Here is a 21958-nt window from a genome sequence, read left to right as displayed (position 1 = left end):
AAGGTGAGTACTTAGAGCAATAAGAAATGGTGCCTACCAGTAGCTCTAGGAACTTAATGTGGTGAGCAATTGATATTAGGTTGGACCATATGAAATTGCCGATGTTAGTGTATAACCTATAAGATTTTGTATCTAGTTGGGACAAAAACAAAATAACAAGGAAAAAAAAAACATAGTACTTCTGCTGGCAAGATAAAATCATCAGTATGTGAAATGTTTGTGCATGAGAAATTGTTCATCACTGTTATATGTTAAGGAAAATCGTAGAGGTGGACATACTGATGAAATGAGTGAGACACAGCTCCTACCTTAAAGGATGCTCACTCTGTGGAAGACTGGGCCTTTACAGTATTCAGATGTGTGCTTTTGTTTGGGTTTCTTTTGGTTTTGGTTTTGTTTTCTTATAGAGACAGGGTTTTGCTGTGTTGTCCAGGCTGGTCTCGAACTCCTGAGCTGAAGTGATCCTCTCACTTCAATCTCAGCCTCCCAAAGTGCTGGGATTACAGGCATGAGCCACTGTGCCTACCTCCCTCCTCTTTTTTAATAGAGACAGGTTTTCAGATGTGTTTTAACTCTATGATTAATCTATGTACAATCTATGCACGTATTTACTCTCAGTTTGGATTTACTCATCATCCTAGCTTCCTATCTCTCAATGTCTTGGATTATAAGACACTTTGGCAATAACTTCTATAAATAAATTAAGAAGATTGACATACTTTGATAATTTTGTATGAAAAGATGCTCTTACACATTTTTCAGTTGTTTCATGTAACTTAAATGTTTGTTACTTAGCATCTAGTGGGTTAAATAGTGTAGTAAAATAAAGGCACCAAACACTTTTCCTTTTGAAGCAACTTTATAGAACAGAAAGACTTTAAAGCAATCATAGTCGTAGCAGGAAAAATAAAACTTCCTTACTTGAATTTTTCTGTGTAGTGTTTTTTTAATTGTAAATTATAGGTGAAGAGACACTGTAGTATTTTTTATCCTTAGGCTGTTAACTTAAGCTGGTCTTAATAACCCCATATTACAAATCAGGGAAAAGGAAATACATGAGAGATTTTGTGTAAGTTTCATGAAACCAGAAACTATTCTTGTGTTTACTGCTGTATTCCTTGCATTTAGCATATAAATAGTTGTTAGCAAACAATTATTGAGTAAATATTTGTGGAGGCTAGGCTAGGTGGATTTGGTTAAAGTAAGAAAATTTAATTTTTTTATAAGATATGTAAATTTTAGTTAATACAATGAAAATCATTGCAATTACATGTTGCCTGATAAGCATCAAGAGCCACATAGTTTTTGAGGCAGTTTGTTTTGGTAAATGCTATAGTAACAGAAGGCTGTTTTCAATCAGTCAGAAATATGCTCGTGGTATTGTTTTGAGCTTGACTATTAATATAACAAGATTAAAACATAATTATGAAAACCTATAAAGCCTCTTCCTTTTGAAACCTTTGTTTAAAATACATGACTCAGGGAAGACATTAACTTTGTAAATGGACGTACTCAAGAAATTAATTTTCTTTGGTATTTGCTGCCACCGTATGGCAGACTAATTCTATTACCATATCTGTTATGTGCTGTAGAACCTAAAATAATGTACCTTTAATATTTTCTGATGAGGTTGATTTGTTCATAAGTAATTTTGACAAGAGAAGAAATAACAGATTTTTATGTTTAGAACTATAGCTGACCTTCCTCCAACTATCCAAAGATAGTTTATGTCTTCTAACATTTTAGAAGGCATTAATTACTACAATAGTAATTACTATAACAAAGATGATTCTTTGTCATAGCATTAATGACGATTCTTTCAGAACAATAAGAAATGTGTGGGTGGGTGCAGTGGCTCACTCATGTAACCCCAGAACTTTGAGAGGCCAAGGCAGGAGGATTGCTTGAGCCCAGGAGTTTGAGACCAGCCTGGGCAACATAATGAGACCCCCATCTCTACAAAAAAATTAAAAAACTAACTGGGTGAGGTGATGCACGCCTGTGGTCCCAGCTACTCGGGAGGCTGAGGTGGGAGGTTCACTTGAACCCAGGAGATTGAAACTACATTTGGGCCACTGTACTCCAGCCTGGGTGACAGGGCAAGATTTTGTCTCAAAAGAAAAACAAAAGAAATGTGGTTGGCCCCACACTTTTATGTAGGGAATGTAATTCTGACATTTGTTCTTTCTAGGTCATTGTACTTGGGAATTATGGCTCCATAATTTTTTAGGCCTAATTTTATTTATGTGTTGACAAGCCATTTCACTAAAATTAACTTGTGAGAATTTTATTTTTTATCTTGGGAAAAGTATTAGAATATGTAATATTCTTAGAAAAATTATTATATATGAATTTTAAAATAGAAGCAACCCAAATATTTACTCTTAGGAAATTAAATACAGTATTTTTGAATGGAGTGTCATATTCAGGGTGTTGCAGAATATTTAAGGTCCACATTGTTAAATGAGGAGTGATGGAGACAAGCAAGTTACTAAATATGTATGTATTATCCTAACCTTTAAAAAAGTGTGTATATATATATATATATACTTTTTATATATATATATACTTTTTATATATATATATACTTTTTATATATATATAAAATTACCAGAGTTTTCTTTGAGAGATACTACAGTGATTTCTTAAATTTATGTATTATTAAAATGAGTATGTTCTACATATTCAAAAAGTGTATAGATTGAATATTTTAAACTTTTCATAGGCAGTTTCTTAAATCAACACATCCCCATGGGTAAATAATTGCTGATTAGTAAGTAACTCAGTGTATTATTAGTGAATGCATCTGAAAAGTTTGTGCGTGTATTTGTGTGTGTGTGTGTGTTTTAAGATTTATGAAGATGATTTGTTGCTAGCAATTCTGAGAAACAAACACCACTTTTTAAGTCTCTTCTGAGAAGCCAATTCTGTTTAATATATAAAGAAAGCCTTTAAAAAATGTTTTGTTACCCAGATTAGTATTTTTTTTCTTGATAGAAGGATAAAAGTAAATTCTGAATTAATAAAATCCAAAGTAAGTTTTTTAATATTATCCAATAATTCAATGTTTTGTTAAGGTACTAGTTATTTATAAATAACATAGCCCTTAATTTCTAGGATCAGCATATTCTTTCTTTTGATATCTGTTTTCTGCTACAGGCCTGTGATTGGAATTGAAACAGTACAACTGCCTCCACCAGAGGAAAATAGTATGGGAATTCCTATTATGGTAGGTTATTTTCTAGTAGTCTCTTGCAGTAATATAGGCAGCTCTTGTAATTTGTTAGTTTGTTGCTGTTTAAGCCTCTTTGTAACTTAGCTTTCATACATAACTGTATATGAGTAAATACTTAGTGTCAGCCAAAAAGTCCTTTATTGTAGAAACATTTATAGTAGTGGGCCCTGTGTTATTGGAAGACTTAGTATAGCAGTTTTGTAATTCAAATAAATTTTCAGTGGAGGGGGCTTATAAATCTAAGATCTCTGTCTTGGAGAAGAAAATATTAAACAGCTGAAAATAATGGTATCGCAACTAGTTTTATTTTGTTCTGAAATACTAATAAATTACTAAAGGTTTTCAAACTTTGGTTTAGATGTATGCATCCTTTTGCTCATAGCTCGTTCTCTTACATGTTAAATGATTGTGGTGCACACTTTAAACGTTAACAGTCATTCAGTAATCACTGGGGAACCTCAATTATTTGAGTGACTCCTATGTTTTCATGAAAGTAGTTTTTAAAAAATCTCATAACCTCCAGGTGGGTTGGACTGCAGGCACTAGTGAAGATAGGATAAACTTGTTTGATATCATTGGTAGAATTTGTTAGCCTTCTTATTTCAGATTCAAACATATTGAAATATTTTTTAGAATATAAAAGGAGAAATTATGGCCCAGTAATTGATTTTTTTGCCATTACCAAGGTGCAGTATGCTGTACTTTTTGTTAAATATCTTATGATCCCAAACAGTAATACCATTTGATATCAAGTAGACTTGATGTAAAGTTGCTTCAGAACAAAGAATCATCCTTACTGGGTTTCTGTAATAATTTGTTTTCAGTTTTATTAAAGTTTTGGGGTTTTGGTTTTTGTTTTTTCCTTTGCAACAAGGTCTCACTGTTGCCCAGACTGGAGTGCAGCGGCATGTGATCAGAGCTGACTGCAGCCTCAACCTGCCAGGCTCAAGCGATCCTCCCACCTCAGCCTCCTGAGTAGCTGGGACTACAGGTGCATGCCACCATGCCCGGTTAATTTTTGTAGTTTTAGTAGAGATGGGGTTGTACCGTGTTGCCCAGACTGGTCTTGAACCCCTGGGCTCAGAAGTGAACTGCTCACCTCAGCCTCCCAAAGTGCTGGGATTACAGGCCTGAGCCATTGTATTAAACTTTTCAATTTTTTCTTAAAAAAAAAAAAAAAAAAAAAAAGGAAGTGATTAAAAAGCTGTTGTGTTGGAAACTGCAGATTTTATTCATCTGTTTTCTGATAGGAGAGGAGTAGACTATTGGGAACACACCGTTTACCTGATTGTTTTCTTCAAATTGGAGTGAATTGGGTCACATTCAGGATTCATGTTCCCTTTAGAAATTCTGAATTCTTTATGAAATCTCTGATTGTGAACCTTTACCTGGCCTTTTCAGGAGGGTCTAGATTAACTACCCATTATCACCTTTTGAAAAAGTTCATAGAATGACTTATTTGTTCTGTGGGATGGCTGTTGGTAACTAGAGTTCCATTGGAAATTCACCCCCTCACACACTTTTTAAACCATTTTCTAGCCTGTGGCTTAATAAAGGCTTTGGGTGAATTTTAACAATGTCCCTATCCTAATTCTGTTCCCAACCAAGCATTTGGATAATTGGTAAGCAAGACAGAAAAACAACAACAAAATGCCAACTTAATATAGTAAGATTTGATTAAGAAAATGGTAACAAATAGCAGATACCCTCAATATTATATAGCCAGTTTACCTTTTCTTTCCTGGAATGTGTGTTGGAGAAAAGGCAGAGTCACAAATCATTTAGCTAATTTTGCTTTTAATAACTGTATAAATTGTAATTATCATCTTTTACCACTGGATGGTGCTTTTCCATTGGTTACTGCAAACCCTTTCTAAATTTACATAAGGGCACCATTTGAAAATTCATTTAAAAAACAGTGAAATTAAGATAGTGGTATAGTTTCCCATCTCAGCCTCCCGAGTAGCTGGGACTATAGGTGTACACCGCTGTGCCCAGCTCTATGATGCCATCTTTGATTATCACCTTAGAAACATTTTATTGTTGCTTTGGTTTTTTGGTTTTTTTTGTTTTTTTTTTGTTTTTTTTTTTTTGCCAGAGTCTCACTCTGTTGCCCAGGCTGGAGTGCAGTGCCTCAATCTCAGCTCACTGCAACCTCAGCCTCCTGGGTTCAAGCGATTCTCCCACCTCAGCCTCCTGAGTAGCTGGGACTACAGGTGTGCACCACCACGCCTGGCTAATTTTTCTGTTTTTAGTAAAGATGGGGTATTGCTGTGTTGGCCAGACTGGTCTTGAACTCCTAACTGAAGTGATCCACCCACCTCGACCTCCCAAAGTGCTGGGATTACAGGCGTGAGCCACTGTGCCTGGCTTAGAAACATTTTAAATGTATTAACTTTTTAGGTGGTACTATCATTTACATGGCATCTATAGAAAACCACAGTTTCTTAATTTATAAGGTTAAAATAAAGGTTTTAAAAAAATTGTCCCTGGCCAGGCGCAGTGGCTCACGCCTGTAATCCCAGCACTTTGGGAGGCCGAGGTGGGCGGATCACGAGGTCAAGAGATCAAGACCATCCTGGCCAACATGGTGAAATCCCGTCTCTACCAAAAATACAAAAATTAGCTGGGCATGGTGGCGCGCACCTGCAGTCCCAGCTACTCGGGAGGCTGAGGCAGGAGAATCGCTTGAACCCGGGAGACGGAGGTTGCAGTGAGCTGAGATTGTGCCACTGCACTCCAGCCTGGGCAACAGAGCAAGACTCTATCTCAAAATAAAGAAAAATTGTCCCTGGTAATTATTTTGTCTTTTCTCCTATCCAGTAGCTGTTCAAACTCCTTTCACTGAAGCCCTTTTATTTCACAAATACTATTTTCAAATTCTGCTTTTTTAGCTACCAAATGACTTTTTGTTAGCTACCCTACTTAAATGAGTTGAGTACTTAAGTCTATAGAGTCTATTTGTGATTGTAACATATTATGGAGATCTTAATTCAGGGAAATAATTTCATCTAATAAAGCATTCTCTTATTCTTTTAAAGATCAAAATAAAACAGACTCTAGAATAACAGTGTCCCTTAACAACTTACTCTGAGGCCTTGTTTCTCCAGTCTGTTGTGCTGTTATTTCCTTTTCTGTTCTTTGTAGGGTTATTTATATAAAAAATAAAGTCATAAAAACAAGCATCTTAAACTACCCTGTTCTGTAGTCTGCTCTTCATTTGCTGTTTTATAGCTTTTGAGTTATGAATTTAGAGGGGATTGTAGCTCAGCAAGTTTAAAGTCACTCACAGTAGGTTTCGTTTGCCTTTGAGTCTCAGGCTCACAGGAGTTATGGGTTAAATGACTTTGGCTTTGCAGGTTTGCTTCTTGGCAGTGAGTCTTCACATAGGCAGTGTTCAAGTTTTGGTCTTAACTCTTAGAATGTGAACTTTGTCATGTAACCACTCTAGGCCTTATTTTTCTTACCTATAAAGTCGTGATTTTGTTTAGCAAATAAGGATCATGGCTAAGGACAATGTAACTTAGGGAAAAAAAAAAAAAGGAGAGAACAAATTACTCATAATCCTGCCACTGACCTAACTCATCTAGTGTTGATGCTAAAAATGAAAAAGAAAAAAACCTCTTCTATTTAACATAATTAAGATTATTTTGTATATACTGCAGTGTTGTATTCCATATAACATTTTTTAGTATATCCCATGTTTTTAGAAATTCTTTAAAGATTTTATTTTTAAATATTAGATACAGTTTCACTGTGTGATATATACTATATTTTAAATCATTTTATTGTTCAGCATTTAAATTTTCAATCTTTTGTTGTAAATAATGCTTCACTGAAATCTTGATATGTAAATTTTTATAGGCCTCACATTATTTTCTTATGTCTCAATTCCTGCAAGTAGAAATGCTAAAGTTTGAAAGACTTACCAATGGTATTGATAGCTGTTGGCAAGTTTTTTTTTTCCCCCCAGAGAAGTTGTCCCAGTTTACTGTTTCACCATCCTACATGGCCTCTGGTTTAAACTAATTGTGATAGCCTACTAACTGTTTTCTCTGCCTTTAGTATCATCTTATTTTTAGGTCATCCTGACACTGTATGCATAGTGAGTTCTTTAAGATACAAGTCTTATTTTATAACTTTTTGCCTTAAAATTCTATAGGTTAAAATGTATTTACTCTGTGTCATTCAACACCCTTCATGATCTCGCTGCTGTCTAATTTTCCACCTTATTTTATGCAAACCTATACATTTTGTGGATGAGGAGGTGGGAGGGGGATATGCTAGGCAGAGGAAACAGCATCTGCAAGGGCATAGCTGCATGAAGTGGCGTGGTATATTTGAATTGCAACAAGCACATTGATATATGTGAAACTTAAAGGCAGGCTGCTGGAAGTCTTTAGTATAGCATACTCAAACAAAATTTAATTGACTAAATAAAAGTAGACAACATTTTATCTATGATTTAGAAAAGTAACTGGTGGTATAGATAATTGTTAATCAGGACTTTTGGTTACAAATGACAGAAATCCAACTCAAATTGGCTTAAATGCAAAAGTATATTTACTGGCCAGGCAAGCAGAGCTAGATCCAGGACTTGGTGACAGTGGGTTTCCCATCCTTCCCCATTCTTTCATTCCTCCTATGAGCAGTTTTTGCTTACTGGGATTGTGTCCTCACAATTCCGAAAGAAAAGAGAGTATTTTTCCCTGATAGCCTTGGCAGGAAAGTGAAGTCCTGAGGAAGACATTGTGTAGTTTCAGTGATGTGCTCTTTCCTGAACAAGACATGTTGCTAGGGGTTGGTAGTACTCTGGTCAGGCTTGGGTTTCTTGTATGTCTCAGGACCAGAGGCACTCCTTAAAGGAAAGGATTTGTGTGAAAGTACCTGTATCTGCTACAAGGATGTATAGAACTAGAAGGAGAGTCAACAGTTGAGAGGCTAGTTAGGAGGTAGTTATGATAGCTTAGGTGAGGACTGAAGTGGGTTTGAATTAGGTCACTGTGAAGAAAAGAGTTTAGGAAAACTTTATGTAAAATGCATAGAACTTGGTGACTGACTAAAAATGGGAGATGTAGTAAGGGAAGGCTACTGTGTGTTGGGCTACTTTGTACCTGGTGATGCCATTACTATTAACCAACATGGGAATTCAGAAAAAGAACACTTTGGGGAAGTGGACTACAGATGATAAGTAGAATTTTGACATGAGATTGTCCAAAAAGAGATTAAAAGGAGCTAGAAAAAAAGGTGGGTGGCGGGGGGGGCGGGTAGAAGAAAAACCAAGTGAAAAGGACCAGAAAAGGGACCAGAAAAATAGGTGAATGGACACCACAAGAGGAGAGGTTATTAAAGGTCATTGCTGCCCAATATTGTAGAGTAGTTGAGAATAATGATGATTTTGTAATAAATTATCATTGGTGACCTTGGAGCAATTTCATTTGATTGGTGGAAAGCTAGATTGCAGTGGGTGGAAACAATTAAAAACAAACAAACAAAAAAAAGGAGTGGTAGCTTGGTGAGGAGGCAGGAAAGCTTTCTATAGGCCAAAATAAAGGAACAGAAGGTTAAACCAAAGCTATGTAAGAAAGGAATCAGAATTGAAAAAGTAAGGTCTATTAGAAGAGAGAGACAGTCTTGAATGAACGTTTTCCTCTGCAACTACAAGGTCGTCCCATTAGACTGCAAAGTCTTGCAGATTTGATGGCTGCGATGTAAGTACTTAATAAATGAAAGATGACTATTGAATAAATGAAAGATCATAGAGAAAAAGTTGAAAATACAAATATGTTTGGAGACAAAGCGGAGGGAAGTTGATAGGATTCATCTTTGTTTTCTTTTTTTCCTCTCTGAGGCAGAAAGCCAGGGGATAAGGCCTCTCTCCAACTTACCTTAAAGCATTGCTGTGAGGAACCGATGGGAAGATCGATGTGAAACATTCTTAAACTAGAAGGTATTGGTCAAATGGAAGGAAGTAATACTTCATTTCTGGCATCTTAATTTTGAATAGGACTTCAAATCAGTTGATATTTGGTTCTCACCAGCTAAAAAACCCCATTTGCTTCCTTAACAACTGCTAATTTAACTTATCTTAGGTGTCTGGTGTGTGGGAAGAGCTAAGCTTTGGAGACAGATGGGTCTGGGTTAGAATCCAGTTTTCCCTACTGCTTAGCCTTGTGATTTCCAGTATTTAATTTGTCCAACTCAGATTTTTTGTCTGTGAAATTGGGATTAAAAACTAGTTTGCAGGCATGTTGTTAGAATTAAATGAAGGTACATAAAGTGCCTACAACCATAGTAGCTATTCAAGTTACCTGGGATGTTCATCCCTGCCCCATATGAGTAGCCAGCCTTGTTATGCCTTCAGACTGAAAAATGCCAGATGAATGTATTATCTTGTATTGAAACATTTCATCTTCCTGTTTATTATTCATCGATTTAGCTTTTTATCTCTAAAACTGTGTAATTGTCTTCACAGTGACAGTACTTCAGATATTTTAAAGTTGTCATGTTCTCCCTGATTCCTTTTCAAACAATATCTTCAGCTTTATCAACCCTTTATGACATGGTTTCTAGATTATGCATTATACTGGCTGCCCTTCTTGAAGGTATTCTAGTTTCATTACTCTAGTGGTAGTCTGCCCAGTGTCTAGTAATTAGCCTTGCATTTCATAGAGAAGGAAGATGAGATTAATAGGAAACATTTTGGAGATAAAACTATCATTTTAACAGGTCAAAATGAAGGTGTATTTTACTATTTCATCCTGAAGTATTCTGTTTTCTTATGTTTGACATTTTTCTTGTATGTCCATGGCATTTATAAAATGATTTCCTTCGGTGTTTTTAAGATGAATTACTGATTGATTTTTTTCCATTTAAAAAAATCTTTAGAGCCTGCAAAGTGTCTTCTAGTACAAGTGCGTTGTGATTAATTCATGATGGTGGGAAAACTAAACTACTGTAAGAAAATGTCAAGGTTGAATTTTTCTATGTAATACATAGCATACTGTTGGTTGTCTGCTGACTGGCAATTACCCTCTTCTTTCTTGCATGCTTACCCCCAGTTTTGTTTGTATGTCCACGTCTATCCCACATCACTTGGGGAAATCCCGAATATTATAAGCTAACCAGGGTAATCCTATTCTGCCTGATAGTGATTCGTTTGGGAAGGGACATGTGATCAAAGCCTGGCCCTTTGAATTTCAGGGAAAGTCAGGTTGTGGGGCTTCTAGGAGTCTTCCTCATACCTGAAAAGGGAGACATGGAAGGATATTCCCACTTCTACTGCATGACAATATGTGTTTAATAGGATCCCATGAAGTATAACAATTAACATGTGGCTATGAAGGGAGTTATCCTAAGGTTCTTGCTGAGTCTGACAGAGGGAAAAGCTGAAAGGAGCCTAGGTCATATATGATGGCATTGGATAACTGAATCAATCACCCTAAAGCCACCTTATTTTAATTCTTGATGTTTGTGATGATAATCCCTTTGTTTAAGCCAGTTGAGAGTAATACGTTATTTTATAAATTATTTTTGGTTTAGGATAGCCCTAATATTAACAAATGTGTTTAATATTCTATTACGTAGAAAGTAGACACTGGTGGAAGGCCCATTAAGATGTCATGATGGGCCGGATGTGGTGGCTCATGCCTGTAATCCTAACACTTTGGGAGTCCAAGGTGGGCGGATCACTTGAGGTCAGGAGTTCAAGAGCAGCCTGGCCAAAATGGTGAAATGCTGTCTTTACTAAAAATACAAAAATTAGCTGGGCGTGGTGGTCTGCGCCTGTAATCCCAGCTACTTGGGAGGCTGAGGCAGGAGAATCACTTGAACCCAGGAGGTGGAGGTTGCAGTGAGCCGAGATCATGCCACTACACTCCAGCCTGGGTGACAGAGTGAGACTCTGTCTCAAAAAAAAAAAAGATGTGATGATGGCAGCAGTGTTGGTATAGTGGTGAGCATAGCTGCCTTCTAAGAGGTAATGATGAGTGTCTAATTTTAAGATCAGCTATATTGGGTTGAAAGTTTTATAAGTAGTCTTACAAAACTGAATGTTCTAGATATAAAACACAGACACACAAAAAATTTCTACAATACAGTAACTGATAGCAGATTTAACAACCTCGTTAGGAATGGGCTAATTAATTATCAATTCTTACAGGGGCCTCTTCTTCCCATTTAAGAAGTTCAAAACTGTCTACAGCTAAAGGAGTTGACATTGTTTTACTCTGAATTAATATTGTTACAAGCATGGCTTTTTAAAAGTTTATCAAAGGTGTGAAAATTTATGTATAAAAGAAACTCCACACCTGAGACACATTACAAACATACCTTCTTTCTTTCAACAATAGAAGTTGCTATGTAAAATTACAGCACTCTTTGATAAAAGGAACTAAAACTATCTGAGTCATTACTTGAATTTAAAAATAGCTATGGTCAGTATTTTTGTCTCTACTCCAATATGGTTCAGAAAGACATGAATCATTTTTTTTTAGTATTTCCCAAACGATAGCCACTTTGAAACAGAAGTGATGTATGCAGTTGGGTTCAGTTTGTTTGTGAAATAACGAATGTACACTTCAGATACTGATCTTACTGTACTTTTGGGAATTCCTTGGACATCTCACATAATTATTGCTTATAAAGGTAAACATTGTAACCATAGCAACTTATTTTAAAACTGAAAATTTTCTCCCTTCAGCTTTTAAAGTGCAGTAACTTCATACTACATTTACTCTGGTGTCACCACATTGTAAAAACCAGAATGAATTGCACATAATCTTTCCTCAATCTTTTTTTTTCAGCCTGTTTAAAATAAAAATTTTACACTCAACTGATTTTAATATGAGGGCTAAATTGTCTTTGATACAGTTGCTGAACAATAATTAACTTTGCAAATAATAATGTAGATTTCAGAGAATGTGCTTATCCTTGGCCTGATGGAACATAAGTTGTATGTCAGAGATACTACTCATCACATATCTTAGCTAAAAATTTTACTAATCAGATTGACTAGGATATTTTAAAAAGTATCACAACTTTAAAAAAAGACCTCTAAAATGATGAGTCCTTTTCCTTACTTTCAAACTGCTTCTCAAGGTAATCAAAATTATGAAGAAAATAACCTAACTTTTAAAGACATTACTTAAATGCAGTACTACATACTTGCTAAATGAGTAGTTTTTCTCCCTTTCTTCCTTAGTTTTGGCATATTAGCTGTATTCTAGAAAACTAACCTGTGTTAGTTTGGCCTGTTGAATTTTTTACTTACATTCTTTTGGAAGGAAGTAATTATCTTAAGGCTGAAATCTAAAAATAGTCATCTAAATATTGATTTAAACCTTAAGTTTGTATGTGTAACTCTTGCATCTACACTTACTTGGAAAAGTCAGTGAAACTCTGTTTTCATAAGTACGTGCTACGTAAGTACATGTGTGTTGGGAGGAGGAAAGAGAGCAAAGTCAGCATTCTTCTAGTCCCCCATTATAGTGTTAAAATGTTACTAGTCTGCCTGTCTATAAAAACCTTCCTTCCTTTGAGGCACATACCATTTGGCTAGGTGATCTTTCTATTTCTTGTTGCTATCATCTGTCAAATCTCATTCCCCAGTTCTACATCTGGATCGTGTTTGTCTGTCATCTAGGTGATTTCATTTCTTTGTAGATGACATTTTGAACATACTTAACTATTTAACAACCTGTACACCAGCAGTCATCTGTACTTGGCTGTAATCACCTCCACTTGGCTCTAACCACTGCAATGACCACATCCTACAACTTGTCTCATTTGCTGTAATTACCTTTGCTTCTGTATGTTTGTTCTTACCTATCCTAGACACCATGAGCCATTGCTTTTAACTACTTAACATTCACTCATACTCATTTTTAACAATTGTATATTATAAATGATAGTTTTAAATCTTCAACCATTTTCTGAAAAATGTGATAGAGTTTTTACATGGAATGTTCTAACTAGCAGACCATTGATTTCTTTGAGAAAGCACCCTTCCTATAAATTAAAGGAGGAGAAAAATAATGAGGTTTAGGGAGAGTTTTATTAAAATATCCACTTTTGTTTAGAGAATGGACAGTTAGAAGGTATCTGTATATGTCAGTTACAATTAATAACTTCATATGCTACACTCTTTCCTATGATGGACTTGGTAGCAGGTATAGTCTATATCTCAGCTTTCAGTATATATTGTCTTTTACTATCTTTTGTGTCTTTATCTTGTACTGGTTAGATTTTTACATGTATGACATAATACCATATTTAAGTTGCATAAGGAGTTTGAAGGTGATATATGATACCTTATAATTCCTTGGCGTGGTATGTATAGTAGAGATATGAATGTCTAATATTTATTTAATCAGTGCTGTGGGATTTTTGGTGAGTGTTTTAAAAAGTAGGGTATTCTTGCCAAAGATTTTTAGATAATTTCAGTGTACTGGATTGAGTAGAATTGAGCCAGATCTCACCATTCTTTATGAATTTTTTTATATTCACCTAGATGTAGGCAACTTTGGGATAGTTAACATTTCATTTAGAAGTCATGAGGGTAGACGCTAAGATAATGGGCTCTGTATTAAGTGTAAAACAGAGTTTGAGAACATGAAATGCACCTTAGATATTGATGTAACAAGTAACATTCTTCATTGTATAAATTTTGAAACTAAAAAAGTCCCAAATTTCTTAAACTCCAATAAGCACTGGTTGCTTAAGTCAAAAACCTGGGAGGTTTGTGATTATCATCTTCTCCATCACTCTTATATCCAGTCTATTAACATGTCCTATAAATCCTATTTCTAAAATATATTTCTTTCTTTTTTTTTTTTTTTAGATGGAGTCTCGCTCTGTTGCCAGGCTGGAGTGCAGTGGTGTGATCTCTGCTCATTACAGCCTCCACCTCCCAGGTTCAAGCGATTCTCCTGCCTCAGCCTCCTGAGTAGCTGGGATTACAGGCACACGCCACCACGCCCGGCTAATTTTTGTATTTTTAATAGAGACGAGGTTTCACCACGTTGGTCAGGCTGGTCTCAAACTCCTGACCTCGTGATCCGCCCGCCTTGGCCTCCCAAAGTGCTGGGATTACAGGCGTGAGCCACCGTGCCCGGCCTCTAAAATATATTTCTATCTCTCCATCTATATGGTCATGTCCTAATTCAGATCACCCACTCTGTTGGATTACTGCAGTAGTCTCCTAACTAGTCCTTTGGCTTCCATTCTTCTACCCCTTTAATCCGTTCTTCATATCAAAGCCACATAATGTTTTTAAAGCAAAAGCAAATCATGACTTCCTCAATTAAAAATTTTTAATGAGCTCTCAATTAATGAAAAATACAAACTTTAGAACTTGGTTTACAAGGCCTGTCTATCACATGACCATACCCACTTCTCCAACTGCGTATGATATTGTTCCTCATGATTGCTTGCCCAGCCACATGGGCCACCCATTAGTTCCTTGTCTTTCAGACATTTTTTTTTATTCGAGAACTTATCACAGTTGCAGTCATATAGTATTTATTTGTGTGTATGGTTCATTAGAACAAGGATTGACTATTCATAATTTTGTTTTCTCAGCTTGGCAGAAAGTCTGACACATAGTAGATGAATATATACTAGGTGAATGAATGGGGCAGATGAGTGATTGGCTGACTAGATGTTACTGTGCCTCTGGTTCTCATTTAGAGATTTGATAACAGTACCCACCAAAATGGTGGCTGAAGATCATTGAGAATATTTGTGGTAACTGTTTCCATCTCTTTCTCTCTCCTCTGATTGTCCTTAGCTTATCCAGGAAAATATGAATTATTTTCCAGCAGATTTCTTATTATTGTTTCTAGTACAATATGTTACAGCTCAAGTTTCTAACTCATTTTATTTATTGAAGATTTAAGTAGCCACATTGTACTGGAGTATGGATGTTGGAAGAACAGGGCTGGAAGGATATATGTCCACTCATAGATAATTAAAGGAAGAGTAAGATTATCATTTAGAGTTAGGCTCAGCTCCAAGTACCAGAGATGCAGAATTACAGTTTCTTAAACAAGGCAGGACTTTTTTTTTCTCTCTAATGTAAAAGTCAGAAAGTAGACAGTCCAAGGCTTGTATGGCAGTTCTGTTTGGCAAAGTCCTCAAAGACCCAGCTCCCTTCTAGCGTTGTAGTTTTACTACACTAGACTGTGGTCCTTGTTTGATTTAAGATAGTGGCCAATCATCTTTGTTCCAGGAAGCAAGCTGAATATGCTAGTTGGTCTTTAAGAAAGATTTCTGGAAGACACACAACACCTACTTAAAATTTTGGTCAAACTTTTTCATGTAGCTCCTAGCTACAAGAGAGCTGAGAAATGAAGTCTTTATCATGTGAGGCTCTGTACTTACCTAAAGCTGGAACGGAAGCCTGGAGGAATGGACACAAAATACAGATCTCTGCAGAAAACGCATGTAATATTAGAATGTGCTAACAATCTGCAGTATACAGTACTATTAATATTGGAAGGGTTAACAATTTATTATTATGAATGTAACGTACCAGTGGGATCAAACCACTTGAGATTGTCAAACGGTATTGGTTAATGGCCATTTTGGCATTATGACTGCATAAAAAATAAGTGTCCTGGATCATAAATATATTGCCTGCAGAGAGTTAAATCTGATCTATTATGAGGATTTTGAGTTGTGTTTTAAATATTTAGTGACTTTCTTGCAGTGGCTCTAATAATCACATAGATAATTGCATAGATTCTGGCTTATGTAGCCTAGAAAGCAGCTATTCCTTGATTTCTCCCCCCTCACCCTCTACCTCATTTTCTTTTAACTCTATTCATAAGACTTTTTTTTCCTAAAGTATATGGATAGATGAGGCATAGCTCAAGAAGATTGGTGAGGATTCTTGATCTGTCAGAAATGTTTTCTGAAACATTGTTTGAACCCACTTCCTTACCATCTTTCACCACAAGCTTTTTATTTTCAAATACTCCGAGACCAGCTTGTTACTTGGCACAGAGTAGCCACTTAATATACCCTGAGTATTCTATTCTATGATAATATGGAGTTCACAGATGTGTAAGAGAAAAGGTGAGGTTGAGGTTGGATCTTGTTGCAGAAAGGAAAAATCATTTGTGTCAAAAAAAGAAATTCAGGTGTAACAATTAGGAATCCAAAAATTATCTTCCAGTGACTTAATGTTTTTATAATCAGTAAAAAGGTTTAAGCCAGCTTTACCATTGTGTGATTCTATTAATAGTAGGAGTAAGCTCTTGATAGGATACATTTTAGTATAAACAATAGAAGGATTATAAAGCTGTCAGAGTTGAACTTGTTAGCTTGTTAAAAACTTAATCTAATATGGCCTAAAAAATAAATAGCAAAGAAAAAAACCACATCCCCTTGATATTTCTCTAAGTGGAAAAAAATGTTGAACTTACAGTTTGCACAATCTTTATCAGTAATTTTTTATCAGAAGTACTTTCTCTGTTTCTAAGTTCTTGAATATTCACTTGTCTCCTTTTCCTTTAACATGTGAGTTCCTTGAGGGTAGGAGCCTGTCTTATTCAATAGAAGAAGACACAAAACAGTGCTGCTAATTTAAATAATTTAAAAACTGACATAGTTCTCTTAATATTTTTTATCTGCTTTTGATTTTATAATATACAATGGGCTAGTACTTTCTATCCTTTTTCCCAAAGGAATTATACAGTCCCTAAACTGTAAAATCTAGTGAAGGTAGAAGAATGGAAGAACCTGTAGTCTTTCTTGCCTAAGTTCACTGCTCCCTCTCCCCAATTAACACTTAGTATGTGCTTGTCTAGTTACTAGAGTCTAAAACGAGCTTTTAGCAGACTCTCAAAAAACCACTGAAAAGTTTGGGGACTTAGCAACTGAATGGGATCTCCAGACATTAATCTGAATTACCTCACTTGTACTGGGTCAAGGGGAGGAGGAGTTTAATAGCCTTTGATCCACTCACTGGCTTCACAAGGGATATCATTCAGCTATCCCAAATATCCATAACAATAAGGTTATCTTGTTTAGATTTCACAACACTATGAAGTAAATTCTGTTAATGTCATTTAATAGATGTTAAAATGAGCACAGAGAGGTTACTAAATAAGGGAGTAGCCCAGGATCCCAAAATTAGGTTAGTGGGAAGCCTGGATTAGAACTTCAGGCAATTTGACTACAAAATAGCCTACATTCTCAAGCACTGTACTGTTTCTCTTACATAAAAATCTCTGCAGGTTATTGTTTTTCTTATATAAGTGTCAAGAAATTTAGGCTCAGGGAATTTAAGTGGTTTGTCCAAGGACACAGCTAGGAAATGATGGAATCAGAATTGAACTTAAGGTGGGCTGACTCCTGAGCCCTTAGTTTTAACCATCACTCCATACCTTTGTTTTATTCCTGTCAGCTTCTGAAATTTTAATTGTTCACTTATTAGAGATATGAGGCTCACTTTGTTGCACGTTAATGCCGCCTATATTTTCTGGTTAAAATGTATGTATACCAACACACCCCCACTATTCTTGTTTATAAATCTCCACCCTCCCAGAGTCTTGTGACGATAGAATTCATTTCAATGAAATTATTTATAGGTGGAAGAAAGTGGAAGGAAACAATATGTATGTAACACAGTCCCTGCCTTCAAGGAGTTTGCTTTCTGGTTGGAAAAGACCTAAGTGTGGTGGTTGACTTAGAACAAGAAACAGGATGTACCTGCTGAAGTCTAAGTAGGTGAACTTAGGTACTAGATACTTTGGAACAAGTTAAGATTGTTAAGATAAAAACAGATTTTGCTTTGGGGGCTTGGGAACCCTGAAGATGAAATACAGGATATTGTTACTATAGTTGTTTCACTTTCAGATATTTCAAATATTAAGATATTTTTGATTCAGCCTTGTGGAGATGGATAACATAATTGATGTATGTTCAATATTTACATACCTTTAATTTGGCATAAAAGTATTTTATATATTTTAAAATATAACTAATGAATTGTTAGCATGTTTTAATTGGTACAAATATGTTAGAGTTATTGCTTCTTCCATAGATTGATATATTTTATAGCTTTCAATGGTTCTTGTTTTAAATTCTGACATTCTTATATTTGTATCATGCTGGGATTTTTTGTTTTTTTTCTTTTTATGGTTTTAAGACTTGCTTTGAAGTACACATTTAAAAATAACTCGTTTTAGAATATAGCAATAAATAGTATATTCCTTTGTTATCTAAACTTTTCACAACCTTTATAAGTTACCTGTTTGTTAAGATCACTTTTATAAGCTAGTTATTATAGGTTGCAAAGATCTGGAGATGAGTGGGGAGAAGAGAGTGTGTCTGTATGTGTGTGTACTCAGTGATAGCAGAATACATTAGAAAGAGTATGTGTTTGAAATAACACATGACTTTATTAATTTATACAACTTTGGGTAAAATACATCATTTCTGAGTCTGTTTTTCCCACTATAATGGGAATATAGCAAGGTTATTGTATTAAATGAGAATGTACAGCACATAGCATATCACAGATGTTCAAAAGTAACTATTATTATGTTTATTATTATGTTTATTAATAAAAATACTAGTTAATATGAAGAACACAGATTGAAGGGGGACCATGGTATTTTCTTTGTAAGTTTTCTCTTGAGAAATATCCCCCATGTTGGGTAAACAGAGAAAGAAGAAAAAAAAAACTATGAAATGATTGGTTTTGATATTTATTTGTGGCTTTGGGAAATTTATCGGGAGAGAGATTATTTGCATTATCCCGTGCCCTTTTGACATAGGTAATTCAGGACAAAGGACATTTTTTTTTCATGTACCTCTTTAACAGATTTTTAAGGCTTTATTCCCTATCCAAATGGGAAGAGAGGATTATTTTATTTCTTCAGTGAAAAATCAAATGATTTATATAATTTTAGAGTTAGGATTTCTACATTATGAAATTTTTGCTTTTCCCTTTAAAATATGAATCAATGATTGATTAAATTCACCAATTTAGAAATTATTAGACAATCTTAAATTTCATTTGTTTAAACTTTGCATTCTAGAAAATAGAATACACCTGGCAGATTAAAACTGATTTGGTAAAAATATGAATAAAACAATTTCATGGTTTTTATGATCTCATAAAATATTTCTCCATCTTTAAACCTTTTTTATGAGTCCATTGCAGGCATATTCTTACTGCAACTGTCATTATAGGGTTAAACATTTGCTTTATTGTAACACACGAAAGCAGTTAAGCCGTTTGGAATTGTTTACTTGCTAAAACCACTGTTAGTCAGCAGAGGCAGTACACCAGATTTCCTTGTGGCTTTTAGTGGAAAATGTTAAAAGCGCACTCATTTTTCAGTTATAGAATTTTTTAGTTTGATCTGGATTAGTCACAGAACTGGCATGAACCTTCTAATTGTGAAGGCTGTCCAAATGCACTATTTTTTTCTCCTGCTAGAGGAAGTTACATCCCGAGCAGTAGCTCAGATCTCTGGTAAGTGTAACATGTGAGCATTACTAGGCATTTCATCCTGCGGGTCTGCAGTCTTTGCTCTTCAGACTGTTGCTCCGTTGGAATGCTTCTGTGGGACCGATACTGAGGTTCTATAGATATTTTTTAAGGACCTACTCATTTGGGGATGTCAGTGGTGTTTTGCAAGATCATCTGAGGAACAGGAAAGCATTTGAAATCTGAAAAGGATAACTGGCGGTTTTCACAGTGGAAGGAAACTATATTGGCAAAGAGGCAGATGATTGAATAAAGTAGTTGGCTCAAAGAAGATGCACAGTCTGCTGTTTTTTTCTCTGAATGAAGACTGTTTAATGGAAGCTGTATTCATGTGGAGATCAAAGGAAACACTGGAATGATAAACTACTATGTTTTTTTTTCTCCCTCTTTTTTTTTTTTTTTTTTGAAGAAAACAAAAAGCCTGAAGCAGTAATTTGAGCTCAAATGCCTTCTGATTCCTTCACAGCCTGCTTGTTCTACTAGGATTCTCCACTAACACCATTTCTGCCTGGTGCCTGTGCCCTTTTGCTGGAGCAGCCACAGACAACTGCCTGATAGAGAAAGAATGAACGCTCTGCCTTGCTTATGCTATCGACGGGAATAAAGCTAACTGTGTTTCTTCTATTATGTGGGAAATCTGGATTAATCAAGCTGTATTCTAGTACCAAGAGTCATATTGTCTCTTGTGGTCTGACTCATCACATGTAAATGTACTGCAGCTTTGCTATTAATGCAGAGTGGTTTTTTTTTCTTTTTCTTTTTTTTTTTTTTTTTGCCCTTTTCCCAAACACTAAAAGAATTGTTAACCTCTGAGCTTCATTTTCAGGATTTGTGCTGAGCTCTAGATCTTTTTTTCTGTGAATGGTATCTGCATTAAACCAGTGATGAAGAAATGAAGACAAATTAGAAGTGGAAACAGAATAGTGAGATTTTATTTTTTATTTTCAATTATAAGCAAAACATCTACTGGTAATTATATGACCTTGCAGGCAAGAGTGGGTATCACTGTGATCATCTCTGTCACAGCAGTTGTTTCTCATTTCATTCTATATTGTGTGGTGTTGTATCACCAAAAACAATGATTGTTTTGTGCAAGTAAATTTCAGAGATAGAGCAATAAGACTATTTTGGTAGAGGAAAAATATTTTTAAGTGAGCTTGGACTCAGTTTTAGTTATTGACATGTTGGTGTGAAATTTCTTCTTAAGTATTGCAGTAATCCAACAGAAATAATAGAATTTCGTTATATTTAGGAAGTTACAAATTATGTAGTCATAATTTTAAACTTTTTCCAGTAGTACTTATTAACTTTAAAAAAAAAAAAAACCAGCTGTGCTGTTCAGAGAATGTTTGTAAGTGTTGTACAGAAGAGGAGGAAAAACTACTTGTGCTCTTCCAACTGTGACTTTTATCACATAGCTTGGAATTTAGTGTTTTAAAAGATCGAATGAGTCGAGTGTGTATTGTTGTTTTGGAGGAGGTAGAAGATGAATCTCCTGCATTCATTTCTAAATTGCCACAGGAAAATAAATCCCTACATTCTCCACCTTCTGGAAATGTATTGGTAAGATATGTAAGTTTATATGTTTACTATATTCTACTGAACTAGTAGTATAAATCTTGTTTTTTAAGAATAGATGTAAATTTCCAATAGTTTCTTTACAAACCCAAATTAAAGCAATACATGTGTAAATATGATGCTATATTTTTGTATAAAATGCATTTTTCATTTTTACTTTTTTGAATGCTGAGATGACATTTCAGTCTTTACTATGTCTTAATCTCTTTAAAAGACTTTAAAAATAATCTGAGAATTAGTAGTTATGGCAACCACGTTTCTGTTTTCATTTTGTGGTTTCAGAAACTGATGTAACAAGAATCAGGAACTCTGCATATTTTAGGAAAGGTTGACTGCCCCCAGCAACACCAAGGCATGGCCTTTTCTGTAATGAATTTTATGTATTTACATGTAAGACTTTATATGAGATTCAGTTATCTTCTTTAACCTTGGTTTTAGTGCTACTGTCAGCTGGCTCCTTGACTAGTATAGTATACCTTATCAAGAGGCTGTGTCGTTGATTAAGAAATTATTATATTTAGTTGTGCATGTGTTTGTCTTTTCAAGTTATTTAAGTGTCCAGTATTTTTTGGTCTTTGATTAGTGGCTATTTTCATCAACTACCAGGTTTGCTTTCTCGGGATTTGTATCTTTATACATGC

General features: G+C 35.2%; 1 protein-coding gene across 9 annotated transcripts in view; it reads left to right on the top strand.

Annotated features, from left to right (window-relative positions):
• The window catches only part of ANKRD28 (ankyrin repeat domain 28), a 194319-nt gene that overhangs the window by 46681 nt on the left and 125680 nt on the right, over positions 1-21958 (top strand). For 2 of the 9 annotated variants that reach the window (XR_004031290.1, XM_012508549.2), the window contains exon 1: positions 19716-21302. The exons of 1 other annotated variant lie outside the window; for it this stretch is intronic. Coding sequence is in view for 4 of the 8 variants with exons in the window: in XM_012508549.2 (XP_012364003.1) it covers positions 21186-21302 (117 nt within the window). In the remaining 4 variants the exon portion in view is untranslated. Of the gene's footprint in view, positions 1-3065; positions 3230-19715; positions 21312-21447; positions 21708-21958 lie in introns of those variants that run through there. 6 more of the 9 variants (XM_030816858.1, XM_030816861.1, XM_012508548.2 and 3 more) reach the window with 6 other exon arrangements.

This window comes from Nomascus leucogenys, chromosome 8 (genome assembly GCF_006542625.1).
Source record: "Nomascus leucogenys isolate Asia chromosome 8, Asia_NLE_v1, whole genome shotgun sequence".
Taxonomy (NCBI): Eukaryota; Metazoa; Chordata; class Mammalia; order Primates; family Hylobatidae; genus Nomascus; species Nomascus leucogenys.
The sequence above is the reverse complement of the archived record's forward strand: the minus strand, read 5'-3'. Positions and strand labels throughout refer to the sequence as shown.